Raw genomic sequence first — 20,491 nt, forward strand, 5'->3', positions numbered from 1 at the left:
CTATGAAGAATGACAAACTTAACATTTTCCAGTGGTAATTGCCATTTTAAGTGAAGATGACGTAATAGCATTAAAATCTCTTTATATGCCTATTTGTAACCAATTGTCTTTTGTTTTTTTTTTTTAAATCTTTTTTTAGTGTTTATTTCTGAGACAGAGAGAGACAGAGCATGAGTGGGGGAGGGGCAGAGAGAGGGAGACACAGAATCGGAACCAGGCTCCAGGCTCTGAGCTGTCAGCTCAGAACCCCACATGGGGCTTGAACTCACAAACTGTGAGATCATGACCTGAGCCGAAGTCGGTCACTCAACGGACTGAGCCACCCAGGTGCCCTTCAATTGTCTTTTGAATATACAATATTGATTAGCCTTTATTTGTAGAATTTTGTTTCTTAAATGTTTGATAAATTATTCTAGGCCATCTACATATCTCACGTTTATTCTTGCATTGTGAACCTGAGACATTTGTTTTAAGAATGAAAGTTGTTTTTTAACCTTCCCCAAAACTTAACTCTTTTGGAAAGAACTGCAACTTCAAATCTTTTTTTTTTTTTTAATTTTTTTTTTCAATGTTTTTTATTTATTTTTGGGACAGAGAGAGACAGAGCATGAACGGGGGAGGGGCAGAGAGAGAGGGAGACACAGAATCGGAAACAGGCTCCAGGCTCTGAGCCATCAGCCCAGAGCCCGATGCGGGGGCTCGAACTCCCGGACCGCGAGATCGTGACCTGGCTGAAGTCGGACGCTTAACCAACTGCGCCACCCAGGCGCCCCTGCAACTTCAAATCTTAATGGAATACAAGTATGTTCTAACTGAGGTAATAATTAGTACAGATATGAATATCATACTAATATAAATTACTGAGAGCAGAAAATTTACAGAAACTGAAAATAACTTTTACAGAAATTCCAGCATCCCAGCAGTAGCTGTTAACGTTTGTTATACTTTAGGCTCCTTGGAGAATTTCTTGAGAGCTGTGGCTTCTGTCCCTAGAATATACATATATTCAGGATTTAGTATACTGTTTTAGAGATTTCATGGATTTCTTTGAAGCCTGTCCATGTATTAGCTGTTATTCTTAAGCATTTTTATCCTCCTCCAAAAATTTGTTGTTATGCCTATTATATTTTTACCAGATTGTATAAGGAGATGTTTAATAATTGAGAGTTTTTATAAAAGAGTGTGTCCTCTTAATATTATTTGGAGAGCAAGACTTATGCTTGGAGCCTGCACTGCTGCTCCAGCTGAATTTGGCAGGTATATTGGGGGATAGATTTATTAGAGGAAAATAGGGATTTTCCAAATTTAAAGTTGGTAAAATGAATGGCATAACTTAAAAACTTTAAACATTTAAATCTTTTGAGTAACAACAAGGTTTATTGTAATAAACTTTAGTGGTTTATATTTGTTTAGGGAAAGGCATATATGAAAATCCAGAAACATTAATGCCTTAAGCTTCTCTTAATGAGATGGTTCTGATTTACAAAAGCTCTATTTACTTTGGGCTGAAATTAGCTTATGTGTGGACACATCATTTCTAGTACATCACTTCTAGTGTGGTCTGATCCAGGGGTGGCTTATGATAATTCTTTTTTTTTTTTGGTAGTCAATTGCTACATTAAATTGTGCCTAGCTACTCTCTACATAGGAGATAGTGTGGAAACATAGGTTTTCCCCCACTGTTTATTTATCAGTATTGGTTCCTGAAGTTATGCCCTGTGACCTAAATGAATGTTCTGTATACTAGATCATTTGGTCAGATAAACAGTGATTCCTTTTTCTATAACTTAAATTGTCAGTTATTTATGGTATCAGGAAAACCATTGTTACTATGAAAAATAGAGTTGCTGTGAATAGTATATATTGTCTTTTAGAAAGAAAGCTTTAAAGTGGATTTTGATAAGTATTTGTTTACATTATGGGACTCCCAGGGGTGCCTGGGTGGCTAAGTTGGTTAAGCGCCTGCCTTCAGCTTAGGTCAGGACCTTGTGGTCTGTGGGTTTGAGCCCCATGTCGGGCTCTGTGCTGACAGCTCAGAGCTTGAAGCCTGCTTTGGATTCTGTGTCTCCCTCCCTCTCTCTCCCTCTCCCTCTCTCTCCCTCTCCATCTCCCTCTCCCTCTGTCTCCCTCTCCCTCTCTCCCTCCCTCCCTCCGTGCCGCGCCCCCCAGGTCACGCTCAGTCTCTCAAAATTGAATAAACATTAAAAAAAATTTTTTTAAATAAAGTTCAAAAGGATAAAGCTGTCAACCTGGAATTCTGAATTCAGCAAAAATATCCATAAAACATGAAGGTGAAAATTAGGACGTTTTTCAGATAAACTAAAGTTGAGAGAATTCATTGTAAGGAGACCTGCACACCAGAAATGCTATAGAATGCTCCTCAGGCTGGAGGGAAATGACTTGCGATGAAACTTGTATCCTCAAGAAGGAATGAATACCAAAAATGGTGTATATATATCGATAAATAGATTTTATCCTCTGAACAGATTTTATGAGCATATAAAACAATTTACAGAAGAGCTTTGTATATATAACTCAATAAAAATTTTACATGTCTTCAAAACGTCACAAAATTAAAGGACAAATGCTAGAAAGTAAATATTGAAAGCTTAAAATCAAAAAGGAGCATCAATATTCCAGTGTAAAAACGGACAAAAACATATCAACAGATAAATCACTAAAGAAATAGGACAGTGAATGTGAACAAACGTTTGATTTGTTTAGTAATCAGATAAATGGAAATTGAAGTACTTTTTTTTGTGACTCAGAAAAAGCTATTGAAATAGCAAAGGATGTTGGTAAGAATTCAGGGAAATAAGCACCTTTCTGACTGGTGGGATTACAAATTGGAACAAGAGAGTTTGGTAGTTTATTTCAAGAGCTTATTTTAAAAGTCCATACCACCTAGATAGCATGAATTCACATACTAGGTGTAGCTTATTAAATAGGTGGGAGGTGTGAATGAAAAAGAGATTATTCAACAGCTGGTGTTGAGGTAACTGACTAGCCATTTAGAAAACATAAATTTTGATATGTGCTTATTCTTAATATTATTGAAATGGATGAGAGATTTAAGCAGAAAGATAAACTATAGAAGTACCAGAAGGAAACATGAGAGGATTTTAGAAATATAATCTTGGAGTGAACAAGACTCTTTCAAGACAAGTGTAGAACCCAAAAGTCATAAAGAGTAAGATATGGTATTGGAACACATTAAGAAAATTTGAAATACCTACACTGGAAAATTGCTATGCCATCAAGTACAAATTTTTAAAAATGTATTTGACATGTAAAAGCAATTGTTCTTTCTATATACGTGGGTTTTATACATCAGTAAGGAAAAGTCCCAACAGTGGGATATGAGCATGTGGTTAGGTCATAGGAAATGAAATGTAAGTGACTTGTAAACATGTGAAAAATATTAAAAGTATCTTTCAAGTATATAGCCATTGAAATTTAAAAGCCTTTTTTATTTCTCCTCTTTTCCCACCTTTACAACATAAGTGTATATTACTGAAGAAGTTTAGTAGCCTTTTATGTTTTTCAATAGAATATTGTATTCAATAGAATACAATATCTAAAATAGAAAATCTTGTTTATCTTCTTTCTTGACTCTTTCACTTGAATATAAAATAGCTCAGACTTCACTAGTAACCAAAATTAGTGAGCAATAGAAACTCTGGTGGGGATCTCTGTACCTACTTCCTCCTCATTTAAACACAGAAATAAAAACAGGGAGGCAAACCATAAGAGACTGTTAAATACAGAGAACAAACTGAACGTTACTGGAGGGGTAGAGGGTGGGGGGATGGGCTAAATAGGGCTAAATTGTTGGAATGAGCACTGGATGTTCTATGGAAGTGATGAATCACTAAATTCTGCTTCTGAAACCATTATTACACCGCATGTTAACTAACTTGGATTTAAATAAAAATTTTTAAAAAAACATTTAAATCAGCAAAAAAAAAAATGACTTAGCTGTTCTCTTCAACAGTGCTAGTAAATATTCTGTGTTTTCATTACATGCAAGTTTTTAGACATGCTAAACATTTAGATGTCAGACATCTAAAAAAAAACAAACCTGAAATTAACAGTTGTAAGGTACTTTTGCTCTTATACTTAGTATTTAGACACAAAATTATTGGATTTTGGCTCTATTTTAACCTTTCTGAGAAGTAATAGAAGAGGCCTAATTTTAGCTAAATAACAGGCGAAAACAGATCAGGAGTATAAAGGAATTTTCTCTTGGAAGTGATTTATTGTCTGTAAACTTTTTTTGCCCAGGTTTCTACATTTCCAGAATACCCTCTTATTAGTTTTAAATCATTTAGCATGTGGGTGGCTATTCAGGTGCTATTGAAGTGTTTATGGTTAGGAGATCTTTATTGGGGGAAATCTTAAATCTGTAATTCTTGAAGTTATATAGTGTTAAGATACTTGTTTTATTTTTCTTGTAGCACTCATGGGGTAAAGATTCTTGTCTTTTTCATTATAAAAAGCTGTATCCCTTAATATACGGATCATACAGTGATAGCAAATCAAAGGTAAAGATATGAACAGAATCCTCAGTTCCTCATTTCTTATGTGTACTCTGCATCATAATTTAGTCAAAGTTTATTAGACATCTGCTATAAGTTACACATTGTGTTAGGCACTAGGAGTACAAAGTTGTCTCTCATTTCACTTCATTTAGTATACTAACGTTTAGTATAGTGCCGGGTTTTGTTAGGTACTTTTAGCACATGTCTACTTTATTCTCCTAACATCTATTTGTAGTGGAGATCACAGACTCAGTAATGTACCTTATGCAGGGATTTTATGACTAAACACAGTTAACCAGGTCTTGACTCCAAAATTCTCTTCTTTATATATCCAGTACTGGGTTTGTTTGTTTGCCCCTCCAGATCCACTCTTAACCCTTCTCTGCCTTGCTCTGTGCCCCAGAGGGAGTTCTTCTAAGGACTACCTTGTTTGGACTCCTTTGTTGGACTTAGCCAATGTGAGGCATTGGCAGGATGTTGGAAAGCCAGAGAGAGAAGCTGGATATTATTCTTTCAGTTGCTGTTGCACAGCTCTTTGGTAATTGCTTCCTTCTGCCCCTTCATTCCAAAGGGTGGCAGTGGGTTCCTGAATAGTTTCCATCCCTTTTTGGTTCCTTTAACCCTGCCCACACTTGTTAAAATGTGAATTTCAGATACTTCCTTGAGAATGCTTTGTTTTTGCCAGGACCCTGACTGATACATACAGCTTTTCTTAAAACCATGGACTACTATTTGTATGAATTTGAGCCTTCTGATTGTTCTTATCTATCCTGTGTTTATAAATTGAGTGTTTAAAATATGGTAGGGGCGCCTGGGTGGCTCAGCAACTGACTTTGGCTCAGGTCATGATCTCACAGCTTGTGAGTTCGAGCTCCGCGTGGGGCTTTGTACTGACAGCTCAGAGCCTGGAGACTGTTTCAGATTCTGTGTCCCTCTCTTGCTCTGCTCCTCCCCTGCTCATGTGCGTGCGTGCTCGCTCTCTCTCTCTCTCTCTCTCTCTCAAGAATAAATAAAACATTAAAAAATACATATAGTACTGGGGCGCCTGGGTGGCGCAGTCGGTTAAGCGCCCGACTTCAGCCAGGTCACGATCTCGCGGTCCGTGAGTTCGAGCCCCGCGTCGGGCTCTGGGCTGATGGCTCAGAGCTTGGAGCCTGTTTCCGATTCTGTGTCTCCCTCTCTCTCTGCCCCTCCCCCGTTCATGCTCTGTCTTTCTCTGTCCCAAAAATAAATAAACGTTGAAAAAAAAAATTAAAAAAAAAATACATATAGTACATATTTTCATTTAAAATGGTATTATAATTATTGATTAGGAACTTCATCTGGAATGCTTAATTTCTGTACTTTTTAGAAAGTATAAAAAAAATAGTGTGGTACCAAATTAGATGTATTTTATGAGTCAGTACAAAGTTATCAGCACTTTTACTAAATCTTTAGTCTACACAGCTTTAACACATGTTGGTAGAAATATCTTTGTTTTGAGTCATTCCTATTTCATAATTCCTCACGTATTCCCAAGAGGTAGAAAAAAGTAAGAATCAAATGGTGTTGACTTTACAGGAGTATAAACACTGGACTAGGGAAGGTTAGATAAGCAAGTGCAGATCTTTGTCTTTCCCAATACCAGTCTTGGGTGATACTCTTCCATTGAAGTGCATTAAAAGGTTAAGAGTGGGGCTCGTTTGCCTGTGATAAAACTAATTCTCCAACCATTTTCTTCAGGGGCATGAGTATGCAGCAGCAACTGGCAATCTTGGTTACTTGTCAGTTATGCTAGACTGAAAAAGAGGGAAAGGAGACATTTCTCATAGCTTAATTAACAGGTGACAGGAATTCCTTGTGCCATTGGTGTGACAATGATTATGATTATAGATACTTAAGTGAAAATACATAATTTAGGGTCTACCTGTATTTTATTATTGTTTTCTGTTTCAGTAGCTAACCTCTTCTAGCATTTTTTTTTTTAATTTTTTTTTTCAACGTTTATTTATTTTTGGGACATATTTATTTTTGGGACAGAGAGAGACAGAGCATGAACGGGGGAGGGGCGAGAGAGAGGGAGACACAGAACCGGAAACAGGCTCCAGGCTCTGAGCCATCAGCCCAGAGCCTGACGCGGGGCTCGAACTCACGGACCGCGAGATCGTGACCTGGCTGAAGTCGGACGCTTAACCGACTGCGCCACCCAGGCGCCCCTCTTCTAGCATTTTTAATTACAGATCCCTACTTTTATTTTGGATATTCCTACTAAACCAATTACCGTACTATTATGGAGCCCCACCTCAGTTATCTTTTCCCCCTCTCTGCTTTATATCATCAGTGCATTACAACTTGACAAATCCTGTGATAGATAGTAAAGAGCTTCCAATATTGGGGATTATTAGGAGTTGGGTATATTTCAGATTATATCATTAGTACATTTACTGTCATTCATCTTCTGTTCCTGCTCTGAAATGGTGTTGTACCATGTAAACATCTCGGCTTTTATGTATAAATTATTATGTATTTAATCCAGGAGACCTGATATTTCTCTTTGTAGACCTAATATGAAGTAATTGAACTTTTTCTTTTATTTTACTTATTTTGAGAAAGAGTATGAGCAGGGGAGGGGTAGAGAGAGGGAGAAGGAGAATCCCAAGCAGGCTCCCTGTTGTCAGTGCAGAGCCCAATGTGGGACTCAATACCAGAAACTCTGAGACCGTGACCTAAGCCGAAATCAAGTCAGCCACTTAACCCACTGAGCAACCCAGGTGCCTGAACTAATTGGACTTTAAAAAAAAAAAAAAAGGAAGACATATGTGCCTAGGAATAACAATTGGGGGTGGGGGAAGACTCATATTTTCTTGTAGTTCTGGAATAATATCACTTCAGTGACATTGTATCATTTTAAGAAACACTCATTTGGCATTTCTTCATGATGCTTATGTTCATGACACCATCTTGGCTCTGTTGTGTTAAAAAAACAAATATTCAAGTTCTACCTTAAAAACCGTATTAGGGGTGCCTGGGTGGCTAAGTTTGTTAAGCATCCAACTTCAGCTCATGGTTTGTGAGTTTCGAGCCCCACATTGGGCTCTATGCTGACAGCTCAGAGCCTGGAGCCTGCTTTGGATTCTATGTCTCCCTCTCTCTCTGCCCCACACCCCACTCATGGTCTCGATCTCTCTCTCTCTCTCTCTCTCTCTTTCAGAAATAAACATTAAAAAATTTTTATTAAAAACCTTGTTAAGGGGCGCCTGGGTGGCGCAGTCGGTTAAGCGTCCGACTTCAGCCAGGTCACGATCTCGCGGTCCGTGAGTTCGAGCCCCGCATCGGGCTCTGGGCTGATGGCTCAGAGCCTGGAGCCTGTTTCCGATTCTGTGTCTCCCTCTCTCTCTGCCCCTCCCCCGTTCATGCTCTGTCTCTCTCTGTCCCAAAAATAAACGTTGGAAAAAAAAAAAAATTAAAAAAAAAAAAAAAAGTTAAAGATAATCAGGAAAGAAAAAGTGAACAAAGTAAAGTTTCATCTGAGTTATAAAAGTGGAGTATAGTTTGATTAGGAGGAGAGAAAAGGGAGTGGCATTTCAGAAAGGGAGAATGGCTTGAATGAGACATGGAGTTGAAGGATGATAGTTAAGACTGGCCCTGGATGATATGCAAGATGTAATTGTCTTTCATTTTCTGAGATAATTTTGTATATCCTGATAGCGCCTGGAGAAGTTGTTTCATGAAGGCAACTGTAGGCTGATGATGGTACTGAGGCTGAGATGTCAGAAGACCTGAATTTAACCCCTAACCCTATCATTTACTAACATTGCAATATTTACTTTGTCTGAACTTCAGTTTTCCTGTCTATCAAATAAGGTTAATAATACCTGTTCTATAGGGTAGCGAGGTTTGAATCAAGACACAAATAAAAAGCACTTTTTTTTTTAAATTTTTTTTTAATGTTTATTTATTTTTGAGACAGAGAGAGACAGAGCATGAACGGGGGAGGGGCAGAGAGAGAGGGAGACACAGAATCGGAAGCAGGCTCCAGGCTCTGAGCCATCAGCCCAGAGCCCGATGCGGGGCTCGAACCCACAGACCGCGAGATCGTGACCTGAGCTGAAGTCGGACGCTTAACCGACTGAGCCACCCAGGCACCCCTAAAAAGCACTTTTAAACTCTAATGTGTAGTGGTATTTAAAAAAAAATTTTTTTTTAACATCTTTATTTTTGAGAGACAGAGACAGAGCGTGATTGGGGGAGGGGCAGAGAAAGGGAGACACAGAATCTGAAGCAGACTCCAGGCTCTGAGCTGTCAGCACAGAGCCTGATGCGGGGCTCAAACTCACGAGCTGTGAGATCATGACCTGAGCCGAAGTCGAATGCCTAACCGACTGAGGCACCCAGGCATCCCTGTAATGGTATTATGGTATACAACATATTTTTTCCTTCTTTTTCCTACTAGCAACCCAACCATTTGTTTTAAAAACTCAGTAATTTTTTTTAATGGAATGTGCATTTATGAGGCAGAACATAATGCAGATTCCTATAGTTGATAGTTTATTTGTTTTTGTAAATCTTTTATTTTTAAGTTTATTTATTTTGAGAGAGAGTACGAGGAGGGGAGGGACAGAGAGAATCTCAAGCTGACTCCACACTGTCAGGACAGAGCCTGATGCACTGTGAGATCATGACTTGAGCCAAAATCAAGAGCCCAGCACTCAACTGACAGCCATCCAGGCAACTTTTTTATTTTATTGTAAAGAGTGAGAGAGAGAGAGAGAGAATATGAATCTTAGGCACCATGCTCAGCACAGAGGCACATGCTGGGCTCAACCCACGACTTTGGGATCATGACCTGAGACAAAATCAAGAGTCCAGTGCTCAGTGGACTGAGCCACGCAGGTGCTCCCAATAGTTTTCTTTAAAAAGTTGAGTTCATGGTGTGCCTGGGTGGCTCAGTCAGTTAAGCATCCAACTTCACCTCAGGTGATGATCTCATGGCTGGTGAGTTCTGGCCCCACATTAGGCTCTGTGCTGACAGAGCCTGGAGCCTGCTTTGGGTTCTGTGTCTCCCTCTCTCTCTGCCCCTTCCCAGCTCGCACTCTCTCTCAAAAAATCAAACATCAAAAAAATAAATAAAAAGTTGAGTTCAAAAAGAATAGTACTATATTAAATGATGCAAATAATAGGTTTTTATTTTTCACTGGAGAGTGAAGTTGACTTTTTCTAAAAATAAGTTCCTGAGTCACTGAAAAAAAATTTTTTTAATTTCACACGTTTTGTCATCTGTCCAAATTGGCAGAATTTCTGTAGTACTTTCTTTTCTTCTTTTAGTGGTTTAGGGTGCAGTCTTAGAAATCCCAAGTTAGCCAAAGTTCCCTTGACTGAGGCATTCCTAATACTCTTCAGTCACATGCTTATAGATACTTCTGTGGATTATTTCTCCAGAAAGATAGTCATTAAATTATGTAGATTTTTAAGTAAGTCTTTCTTGTCATCTCTATACCATAAGTTAAGGGGTACCTCACTATAACCCCATAGGCTGACAATGACTAATAAACTAAGCTGTTGTTTTTAATGGAACTTTTGGGTTTTTTTGTACCTAAAATAATGAAACATAAGAAGCCTTGTTTAGGAGGCTTAGGCCTATGGAGTTTTGTTTTTAAGTGAGAGTGTTTTAAGTAAGTCTCCTTAGTATTAGTGGTTCTTCATCAGAGTATGCCACTGCATTACTGACTAAATATAAAACAGGTGAACTCTGGACCCCATCCTATTTTTGATTGGTTAGCTTTAGGGCAAATATGTTTTTTTGTTGTTTTTTGTGGGGTTCAGTTTCTTAACTCTAAGTAGTAGATGCTCATGATACAGTTTTAAGCTCTGCAGAAGGCAGAAAGTCAATACTAGATTGTACCCTACAAGGTAACCATTGTTAATGATTTCTTAACATTTTTCCAGAAATTATGTATGTATATGTAAGCCTGTGTGAGTGTTTTTTCACAAATGTGTTCACATTATACACACTGTTTTGCAGTTATGCACTCAGCATTATATATAGAGAGCTTTCCATATCGTTGCACATAAATTGTGGTTGGTTTATTTATGTTTACATGTCCCCTGTTAGACATTTAAGTTATTTTCAGATTTTGTGTGGGTTTTTTGGTCTTGTTTTGTTTGCTTCTGTCACCTAGGCTGCAGTGAATTTCCTTGCATACTGTCTTTGCATGCCTGTGTCCTTTTATTTTCTGAAGGATAAGTTTTACATGTAGGATTGCTGGCCTAAGAATATTTCCGTTTTGAAGTTTAATAGAAAATGCCAATTGGTTCCCTAGAATTGTGCTGATTTGCTTGCACTCCTCCTAACATAGATGCTTCTTTCCGTACACACTCACCAACCCGTTACAATCTGTCAATCTAATGTGCATAAAGAGGGTATCTAATGTTTAATTTTCATTTCTTTAGTTGTGATTGTTGTTAAAAATTGTATCTTATCTTTCTAATTTTTGTACTTTTTTTCTCTAAACATCCTCCTTGTATCTTTGCTCATTTTGCTATCAGAATATGCATTTTTCTTAAGTGTAAAAGCTGTTTGTGTAGTGGGGAAATTTGTTCATTGTTATGTATGTTTTTCTAACATATTGTCTTTCTACTTTATAGTATTTTTTACCATATAGAAATATTAAAGGTTTAGTATTCAGATTATTTTCTCTTTGAGGCATATTTGTGTATTTGCACAATATTTTAGGATTTCCTAAATATGATGAACACATGTTCCAGTTTGCCCCTGTTACCCTAGTTTAAATATTAAGAGTGCTTCTATTCACTCTTACAAAATTCTCTTTTGGATAAAAAATTATATGGCTATCAAGTTCTTAAAGTATATATTTTGAAAAATTTCCCAGGTGATCCTGATTACCATTGGTTTACTGTTTTAAATGATAAATTCTTAAGATATGTTCCCCAAGATAGATTCCCTCTGTACTGTTCTATGATAAATATATTGCACTGTAGAGTACAGAAGGCATTTTCAGATGCAAGATAAAATAACATACAAAGAAGAAAATATGCAGAAAATTTTGGTAAAACCTACTCTTAAACCCTGTATTTTCCTCAGAATTAGCAGAGAATGCTGCAAATAATGGGAAAATAAAAATTGATGGACAAGAATAAAGTTCATCTGAGTGAAATGTTTTTCTATATTTTATGTTGGGAAATCAGTGCGACTTTCTCAAGGATATGTGTAGATATCATCTCAGGAAGCTTTTTTATTTTTTTATAGTCATTCAATAAAGTATATTAAACATGATTTGTAGGTCAGTGATTTATCACAAAGAGAACATATATTTGTAACCACTACATATGTCAAAGTTCCCTTTGTGCCTCCCCACAAAGGGTAGCTATAATCCTGACTTCTATCATCATATTAGCTCTGCTTGTTTTTGAAGTTTATTTAAATAGAATTATACATACAGTATGCCTTCTTTTGTGTGAGATTTATTCTTGTTTTGTGTGAAGCTGTATTTTGTTCATTTTCATTGATTTCTAATATACTAGAACGTGAATGTATCACAACTTATTCTACTGTTGGAAGTGTGGTTTGCATCTAGTATTTTGGTTTACTATAGCTAATGCTGCTATTAGTATTGTTATGTATATCTTTTGATGTGTGTATGCATTCATTTTTTTGTGCAGTTATTTCTAGTAGTATAATTGAGTGATAGAGTTATCTATATGTTCAAATTTGCTAGATACCGTTAAACACTTTTCCAAAGTAGTTGTGCCATTTTACACTCCCACCAGCAATCCACATCTTTGCTAATAATTTTTTTTTATTTTAATATTTATTTATTTATTTATTTATTTATTTATTTATTTATTTAGAGGCAGAGAGAGGGGGAGACAGAATTCCAAACAGGCTTTGCGCCATCAATGCAGAGCCCATTATGGGGCTAGAACCCATGAACCATGAGATTATGACCTGAGCTGAAATCAAGAGTCGGATGCTTAACTGACTGAGCCACCCAGGCACCCTTTTGCTAATACTTGGAAATGTCAGTCTGAATTTTAGCCATCCTACTGGGTGTGTATCTCAACATGGCTTTAATATTCACCTCCTTGATGACAAATGATGTTGACACTGTTCATATCCTTCTGTGAAGTTTCTGTTAAGTCCCTTGCCCATTTTTCTTTTTTATAATTTTATTTTGAGAGAGAGCATGCATATGCACACCAGCAGGGGAGGGGCAGAGAGAGGAGAGAGAGAGAGACTCCCAAGCAGGCTCCTCACTGTCAGCATGGAGCCTGATATGGGGCTCCAACTCATGAACCATGAGATTATGACCTGAGCCAAAATCAAGTCAGAGCCTTAACCAAATGAGCTACCCAGGCACACATTCTCCATTTTTCTTCTTAATTATCTGTTTTGACTTATTGATTTGTAAGTGTTCTTTCCATATTCTGGGTACTGATCCTTTATTATATGTGGCAAATGTGTAGTCCCACTCCCTTAATACTACCTTTTGAGTTTATTACACTCCACAGTTTGTCAGTCTTTTCTTTTATGGTTAGTACTTTTCTGTTGAAGAAATCTTTTCACTGAAATATTGTCTTCTACTGACTTCTAGAAACTTTGCAATTTTACTTTTCATGCTTAGATGTGTGAACCAAGTGGAATTGATTTTTATGCATGAGGTGAGCTATAGGTCAAGTTCCTTTTCTCAGATGGTAACCAGTAAAACAGTACTATGTTTTGTTTTTGAAAAGGCCATCCTTAGTGCTCAATAATGTAACCACATATATATATCCACATATATGTGGGACTTTTTTTCTGGACTGTCTGCTATTGGTCTTTGTATCCAGCCTTGTGTGATGTAACCACTATGTCATCTTAATTACTGTAACTTTAAAAGTCATTACATCTGGCAGGGTAAGAGCATGCACACACTCACACACACACACACACACACACACTTTGCTCTTCAAGAGTGTATAAGCTATACTTAATCCTTTGTATTTGTGTGAATATGTTATTGTCAGTTCACAAAAACTCTGAAAAGCATTGGGGAATCATGAGGTCTGAGTGAAAATGATGAAATTTTTTTTATCAGATTTCAAAAATGACAAGGTCAGCTCAAATCTAGAGTTTTTAATCAAAATTAAAGAATATACTTGTTTTAACATTCATTCTATATTACATTCTTGTGTAGACTTCTCACTAAATTGGCCTTATTAAAAAAAACAATGTAATGATTAAATAACATACTGGCTTGAAATTTTATAGTAAAGTTGTAAGTTTATTAAGAAAAACATGCAGACTAAGAATACAGTAAAATGATATTGGTGTTGTGTTTTGTTTTTCAGAACATCTATGATTACCATCTTCTGTAAGTCCAGCTGTTTCAAGAATTCACCGAAGGAACCAAGTAGGATTTTCTTACATCATGACTTAATCTGAATGCAAGAACAAGAAATAGGTTTTATCTCTAAATATAATGAAGGGCTGTGTGTAAACACAGACCCTGACTCAATTCTAATGAGCATTTTAGACATGAGTTTACATCGGCAAATGGGTTCAGATCGTGATCTTCAGTCTTCTGCCTCATCTGTGAGCTTGCCTTCAGTGAAAAAGGCACCCAAAAAGAGAAGAATTTCAATAGGCTCTCTGTTTCGGAGAAAAAAGGATAACAAACGTAAATCAAGGGAGCTAAATGGCGGGGTGGATGGAATTGCGAGCATTGAAAGTATACATTCTGAAATGTGTACTGATAAGAACTCCATTTTCTCTACAAATACCTCCTCTGACAATGGATTAACTTCTCTCAGCAAACAAATTGGAGACTTTATAGAGTGCCCTTTGTGCCTTCTGCGGCATTCTAAGGACAGATTTCCTGAGATAATGACTTGTCATCATAGATCTTGTGTGGATTGCTTACGACAATATCTAAGGATAGAAATATCTGAAAGTAGAGTTAATATCAGTTGCCCAGAATGTACTGAACGGTTTAATCCCCATGATATTCGCTTGATATTAAGTGATGATGTCTTGATGGAAAAATACGAAGAATTTATGCTTAGACGGTGGCTTGTTGCAGATCCTGATTGTAGGTGGTGTCCGGCTCCAGATTGTGGGTAAGATTTTGTTTTTAATATTTTTTCTGTGGATAAAACAAGAATTAGCTATTACTCAAAAATCCTAACATGTCAGGTAATTCATTCATTCAGTAAGACAAACATGCATTTGAGTACATACCATGTGCCAGGCACAGTGTTTTGATGCTAATGGCAAGAATCTTCTCTTACTCATTTTTATATTGTATCTCTTCATACTCACTTAAGAGCATTTTCAGAAGAAAAGGATAAGATGATAGAGTACTAGGATCTAGTTGTGGGCAAAATTGATTTTCCCCATTCATTTGGAAAAACGGTTATTTTAGTAGAACAGATGAAATGATCAGGGATTTTGTTTGCTTTCGTGCGGGGGGTGGATTTCGGTTGTATAAACTCAACTGATCCTTTTGAAACATGCACATGATACCTTAATGTGTGCCATAGTGTCATGTGTACATGTTGGTATTACGTCAGTATTGCTAGTCTCAAGATCTAGAGGTTATATAATACTTCAGTTGCCTCAAGTTTTTAATTACAAGTACCACTTTCTCAACATTGATAATAATTTTGCTTCAGTATTTCATTATGTTTAACAGCATTTTCTTTTTATAGAGCATTTACTGTGTACAGTTGCTATAACTAGGAATAAGCAGTCATATGTTTTCTAAGAAGAACAAAAGCTGTAAATACCGGATGTAATTTAGCATACCATTAGTAAACCAGAGATTGTAAGTAAGAGTTGGGGAAAACCCAGAACTTCCAAGATTATCTGGGTATAATCAGAGACGAGGGTGGAATGTGAGTTTAATTTCTCAGATGAAGTTTCAGGATTTATTGTCTGAATCGAATCTATTATTGAAAGCTTGTTGAGTAGCAAATTTTCAGATTGCATTTAGCCTATATTCCATAATTTTTTTTATTTTTTAAATTTTATTTAAATCCAAGTTAGTTAACCTATAGTGTACTAATGGCTTCAGGAGTAGAATTTAGTGATTTATCACTTATATATAACACCCAGGGCTCATCCCAACAAGTGCCCTCCTTAATGCCCATCACCCATTTAGCCCATCCTCCCACCCCACACCTCTCCAGCAACCCTCAGTTTGTTCTCTGTATTTAAGTCTCTTATGGTTTGCCTTCCTCTGTGTTTTTGTCTTAATTTTCCATCCCTTCCCCTGTTCATCTGTTTCTTAAATTCCACATACGTGCGAAATCATATATTTGTCTTCTCTGACTGACTTCACTTAGCATAATATGTTCTTGTTCCATGAATGTTGTTGCAAATGGCAAGATTTCATTCTTTTTGATATTTGAGTAAAATTTCATTTTATATGTATACCACATCTTCTTTATTCATCAATCAATTGCATTCCATAATTTTAAATGAGAAAAGTGATGATATGTTGCCAGCCTGTGCAAATCACAGCCAGTTTTCCCAGTTATAACTAGCACTTAACTGTCTACCAAGGATTTCAGTGTAATACAAAGCATTAAAAATATTACCTAATTATTGAACATTTTATGAACTTATTAGTTGTGTGAAGGACTCAGAAATACTATTATCAGATTTGAACTATGCTCCCCTCTACTGCAGGGAGCTTGTACTAGAATATAAATAATAAAATGTTATGTTAAAGATAACTATCTAAACCAGGCCAAGGTTGGCTGTGCTTCCAGGTATATGACAGAAGCAAACTCTGAGATCCATGAAGAATTAAACTCTCAGGAAAAAGATGGGAAGAAAATAGGGATAATGAACAATACATTTAAATAACTTGAACAGGAGGCTTTATCCTGTGAGAAGAACAGCTTGGATACCTTTGTATCACTTGGTTCCCTGGACTCCTGTGCAAAGTTTCACGGTGCAAGTGTGCACGTTCATTAGATCTTAAGTTGGACAGCAAATGTTAGGTTATAAAAACATTTTTACACATCATTATAGCAAATACTTCTATAGCAAGACTTCAAATAGTGAGGAATATGCCTATATATTGTGTTTTGTCTGGAGAAAGAATGTGGTTTTTTATCTTTCATGGAACCTCAGGGTAAGAAGTGCTTCACAAGTTCCTTCAAGCATTTAATAGATTTAAAAGAAAAAGTCTGAAAGTGATAGAATAAGTTAAAAGGCTTACGTGTCAGAATCTGTGGCCCTAAGAGATTGAGACCATAAATCCTGGGCACAAACTTTCTGGTCAGTAAATAGGTATATTCTCTGGTGCTGGGTTGACTGATCATGTGGTCCAAATAGATATCAATTGTATCAACCTAATAGAACACAATAGAAGGGCTGACACAGATTCTTGTTTATATAAGAACTTGATTTTAGGGGAAACAAACTGGGAAAGGATTGATTTTTCAACATACAGAATTGTGAAAATTAGCTCTTTGAGGGGAAAAAAATAGATCATCACATGTAATAACACCAAAACAAAATCAAAACAGGTTACAAAGGAAAGTTTTATAAATAAAAGGAAAAAATTGAACCAAAAGAAAACATATGTCTAAGAGTAGCTCACCTACTGCCATTATTATTATTATTATTATTATTATTACTATTATTAAAATTGAATACACATTTATCCTGTAATTTAAAAGGATTGAAAAAACTCTTGTGTACCAGGAGACATTTTGTTAGGAGACATGTTTAAGAAGGTTCGTGATAGCAAACAAGAAAAAAATTGTTCATTAAAGCAAAATGGATGAATTATATTGAGTTTCATGGTTACCAATTGAAAAGGAGGATGTGAATTTGAAGGGGCAATCAAGGGGCTTCTAAAGCCACTGATAAATGAGGTAACCTTGGGTTCTGATTTCCCTCAGTGGTTTCAGTTTACACTTACTGTACTGGTGTAATTTTTAATAGCATCACCGCTCTCACATGTTCCGGTTTAGGTTGTTAATTATATGATCACTCTACTGATACTTTTCTTAGTTTGTGTGGTAGATACAGGGGTATTCATTTATAAGTCCTTTTTGTATGTGTGACATTTTTCAGTAAAATTTAAAAATATTTCATACTTTGGGTTATTTTCGCCCATTTTCTTCTCATTGAGACTTCATTGTTAAAAAAGTAAAATGGCTTAATATTCTAAATATTTTGGAGAAATTAAATGTTAACTCAAGTATAAATATCATAAAATAATAGAAACAACTACTTTAATAGATTCTGTTATTAGGAAAACAACCACTTGATTGTTATATAAGTTTAACAAAGAATTGGCCTTGATTAAATTGACTGTAAGTTAACTTTGGGTTGGTGGTTGTTAGTATTTTACCCACAAAGGACAAAGAAAACATGTCAACATAACTTTTATTTATGTATTTTCATTTACATTTGATTTATGCTGTCTCTCAAGATTAAGAGCATATTTTATATACTTGATTACACTGTAGGCTTTTATGGTTACATTATGTAGAAAATGTCATCTAGTAACCTAAAATGTATATGTATACTTTGAAAACATAGAGGGACACTTGGGTGGCTCAGTTGGTTAAGTGTCTGACTTCAGCTCAGATCATGATCTCGTGGGTTCGTGAGTTTGAGTCCCACATCTGCCTCTGTACTAACAGCTCAGAGCCTAGAGCCTGCTTCACATTCTGTGTTTCCCTCTTTCTCTGCCCCTCCCCTGCTCGCGCGTGCGGGTGAACACGCTCGCTCTCTCAAAAGTAGATAAACATAAAAAACTTGAAAACATAGACTACATAAACTCTCATTAAAAGTTTCATTTTTACTTAGCATGAGCATATACAGATCTGATTTTGAATCTCTGTCCTATTGTGTTAAGAATTGGGATAGATCTTTAATTTTATTATTAGCATAATTCCTAGCACACAACAACTTTTATAGCTCTTATTTATCATTCCTCATGTCCATTTCTTAAGTTTTGCTGTAAATTTTTTTAAGTCAGACAGCTACTCAAATATTTAATGCATCTGTGTGCCAGGTAGTAGAGATTTAATAATGAACAAAACCCAAAAATCCCTGCCCTCTCAGAACTTACTAAAATCTTTGGATCCACAGAAGGACTTTTTTTTTTTTTAATATTTTATTTATTTTTGAGAGAGAGTGCACACACAAGAGCAGGGGATGTGTAGAGAGAGAGGGAGACAGAGCCCCCAGCAGACTCTGTACTGTCAGCGCAGAGCTTGATGCAGGGCTCAAACTCACAAACTGCGAGATCATGACCTGAGCTGAAATCAAGAGTTGGTCGCTGGGGCGCCTGGGTGGCGCAGTCGGTTAAGCGTCCGACTTCAGCCAGGTCACGATCTCAGGGTCCGTGAGTTCGAGCCCCGCGTCAGGCTCTGGGCTGATGGCTCGGAGCCTGGAGCCTGTTTCCGATTCTGTGTCTCCCTCTCTCTCTGCCCCTCCCCTGTTCATGCTCTGTCTCTCTCTGTCCCAAAAATAAATAAAAAACGTTGAAAAAAAAATTAAAAAAGAAAAAAAAAGAGTTGGTCGCTTAACCGACTGAGCCATCAGGTGCCCCAGGACATTTTTTAACTTAAAATCCATTTATTGTTTAAATCTGGCATTAAGAATACTGGTAAATATCTGATTGTCAGTAAGTCATAGAAATATTTAGGCAACTAGGACCATTGGCACATACATAGTATTTAATACCTTTCATTGTACAACACACTTGAAAGGCTTTTTTCTAGAAATGCTGTTTAAGTTATGAATTTTTTCTTTTGCATTTGACATTTATCAATATAACCCTTTTGTGTGTCTAACGTTAATTTTACTTAAACATGTAGTTTAACACACTTTGAGAAATACTGCCCTGAGCTCAGAGTATAAAGAAAACTTGACCTGGTTTCTATTTGAGATCTCTCAGGGTTTCTGACCTAATATTCTTTCCACTCTTCTGAGGGCCAGGACAGATGAAGCTTGTTTAAAAGATAGTATTTCTAAAAACTCCTCTTGAGAAGGAGCCAAACCTGTGTGCTATGATTTAACCAGGATGAAGTTAGCCACACTGCTTCTAGAACATGCAGTCTGTACAGGTTCAGAGAAAAATCTGGCCGTGGCTAAGAAGTGTTGGGGTGAGGGGCACTTAGGAAGGAAAGCATAAAACCTGTGTTGAGTAAAAATATCTGATTACCTTCTGCCCAGGAGGCCTGGTTTATACATTGTAGGCACATAGCAAAAAGTTAGCATATCAGTTGTGGTCATCACTTTTTTCAATGCCACCCTTCTACCAGCACAAATTATCCCTGTTATCTCAGGTGAGTGCTTCTGACTTTGATGGGGAGCTTTGAATACATAGGAACATTTATTATAGAAGAATATGATTAATGATTTAATAATGTCTGTGAGCCCCTCAAGGGCAAAAATATATATGTGTGTGTGTGTGTGTGTGTGTGTATGTGTGTGTATATATATATTTGATTTTTCTTTGTAACCATTGGTTAACCCCATGCTCAACAAAGAGTTGTTGAATGAACCAATCTTACTGTATGCCACAAACATAAATCATCTATCTTAAGAACCGTTAATAAAACACTTTAAAGCAATGTGATCAGCTATAATCAGGTTTGTGTAGTGTCAAACTGGCCGATATTTAAATTATTCTATATAATTATTGTGGTGGAGGATACTGTTCATAAACTTAAATGGAGCTATAGCAACTAAACAATATTTTAAACTCAAATTTTAATATTTAAATATTTTAAATTTAGTTAATATCTATATAACTCTTATTTCCATCCTACAAAAAGGTTTTAGCCATAACTTGGTCATCTTTTGGGACACCTGGGTGGCTCAGTCATTAAGTATCCAACTTCAGCTCAGGTCATCATCTCACGGTCCATGGGTTCGAGCCCCGCATCAGGCTCTGTGCTGACAACGCAGAGCCTGGAGCCTGCTTTGGATTCTGTGT

At 36.7% G+C, this 20,491-nt stretch overlaps 1 protein-coding gene across 3 annotated transcripts in view; it reads left to right on the forward strand.

The window, feature by feature from the left end:
- The window catches only part of RNF19A (ring finger protein 19A, RBR E3 ubiquitin protein ligase), a 56,611-nt gene that overhangs the window by 10,079 nt on the left and 26,041 nt on the right, over nt 1-20,491 (forward strand). The window contains exons 1-2 of one of the 3 annotated variants that reach the window (XM_047088874.1): nt 703-801; nt 13,869-14,636. In XM_047088874.1, coding sequence (XP_046944830.1) covers nt 13,963-14,636 — 674 coding nt within the window. In that variant the 5' untranslated portion in view covers nt 703-801; nt 13,869-13,962. Of the gene's footprint in view, nt 1-702; nt 818-13,868; nt 14,637-20,491 lie in introns of those variants that run through there. The other 2 variants (XM_047088875.1, XM_047088873.1) reach the window with 2 other exon arrangements.

Source organism: Lynx rufus, unplaced genomic scaffold (assembly GCF_022079265.1).
Source record: "Lynx rufus isolate CCGP_SWC_20201006 ecotype Redwood Valley unplaced genomic scaffold, mLynRuf1.p SCAF_26, whole genome shotgun sequence".
NCBI lineage: Eukaryota > Metazoa > Chordata > Mammalia > Carnivora > Felidae > Lynx > Lynx rufus.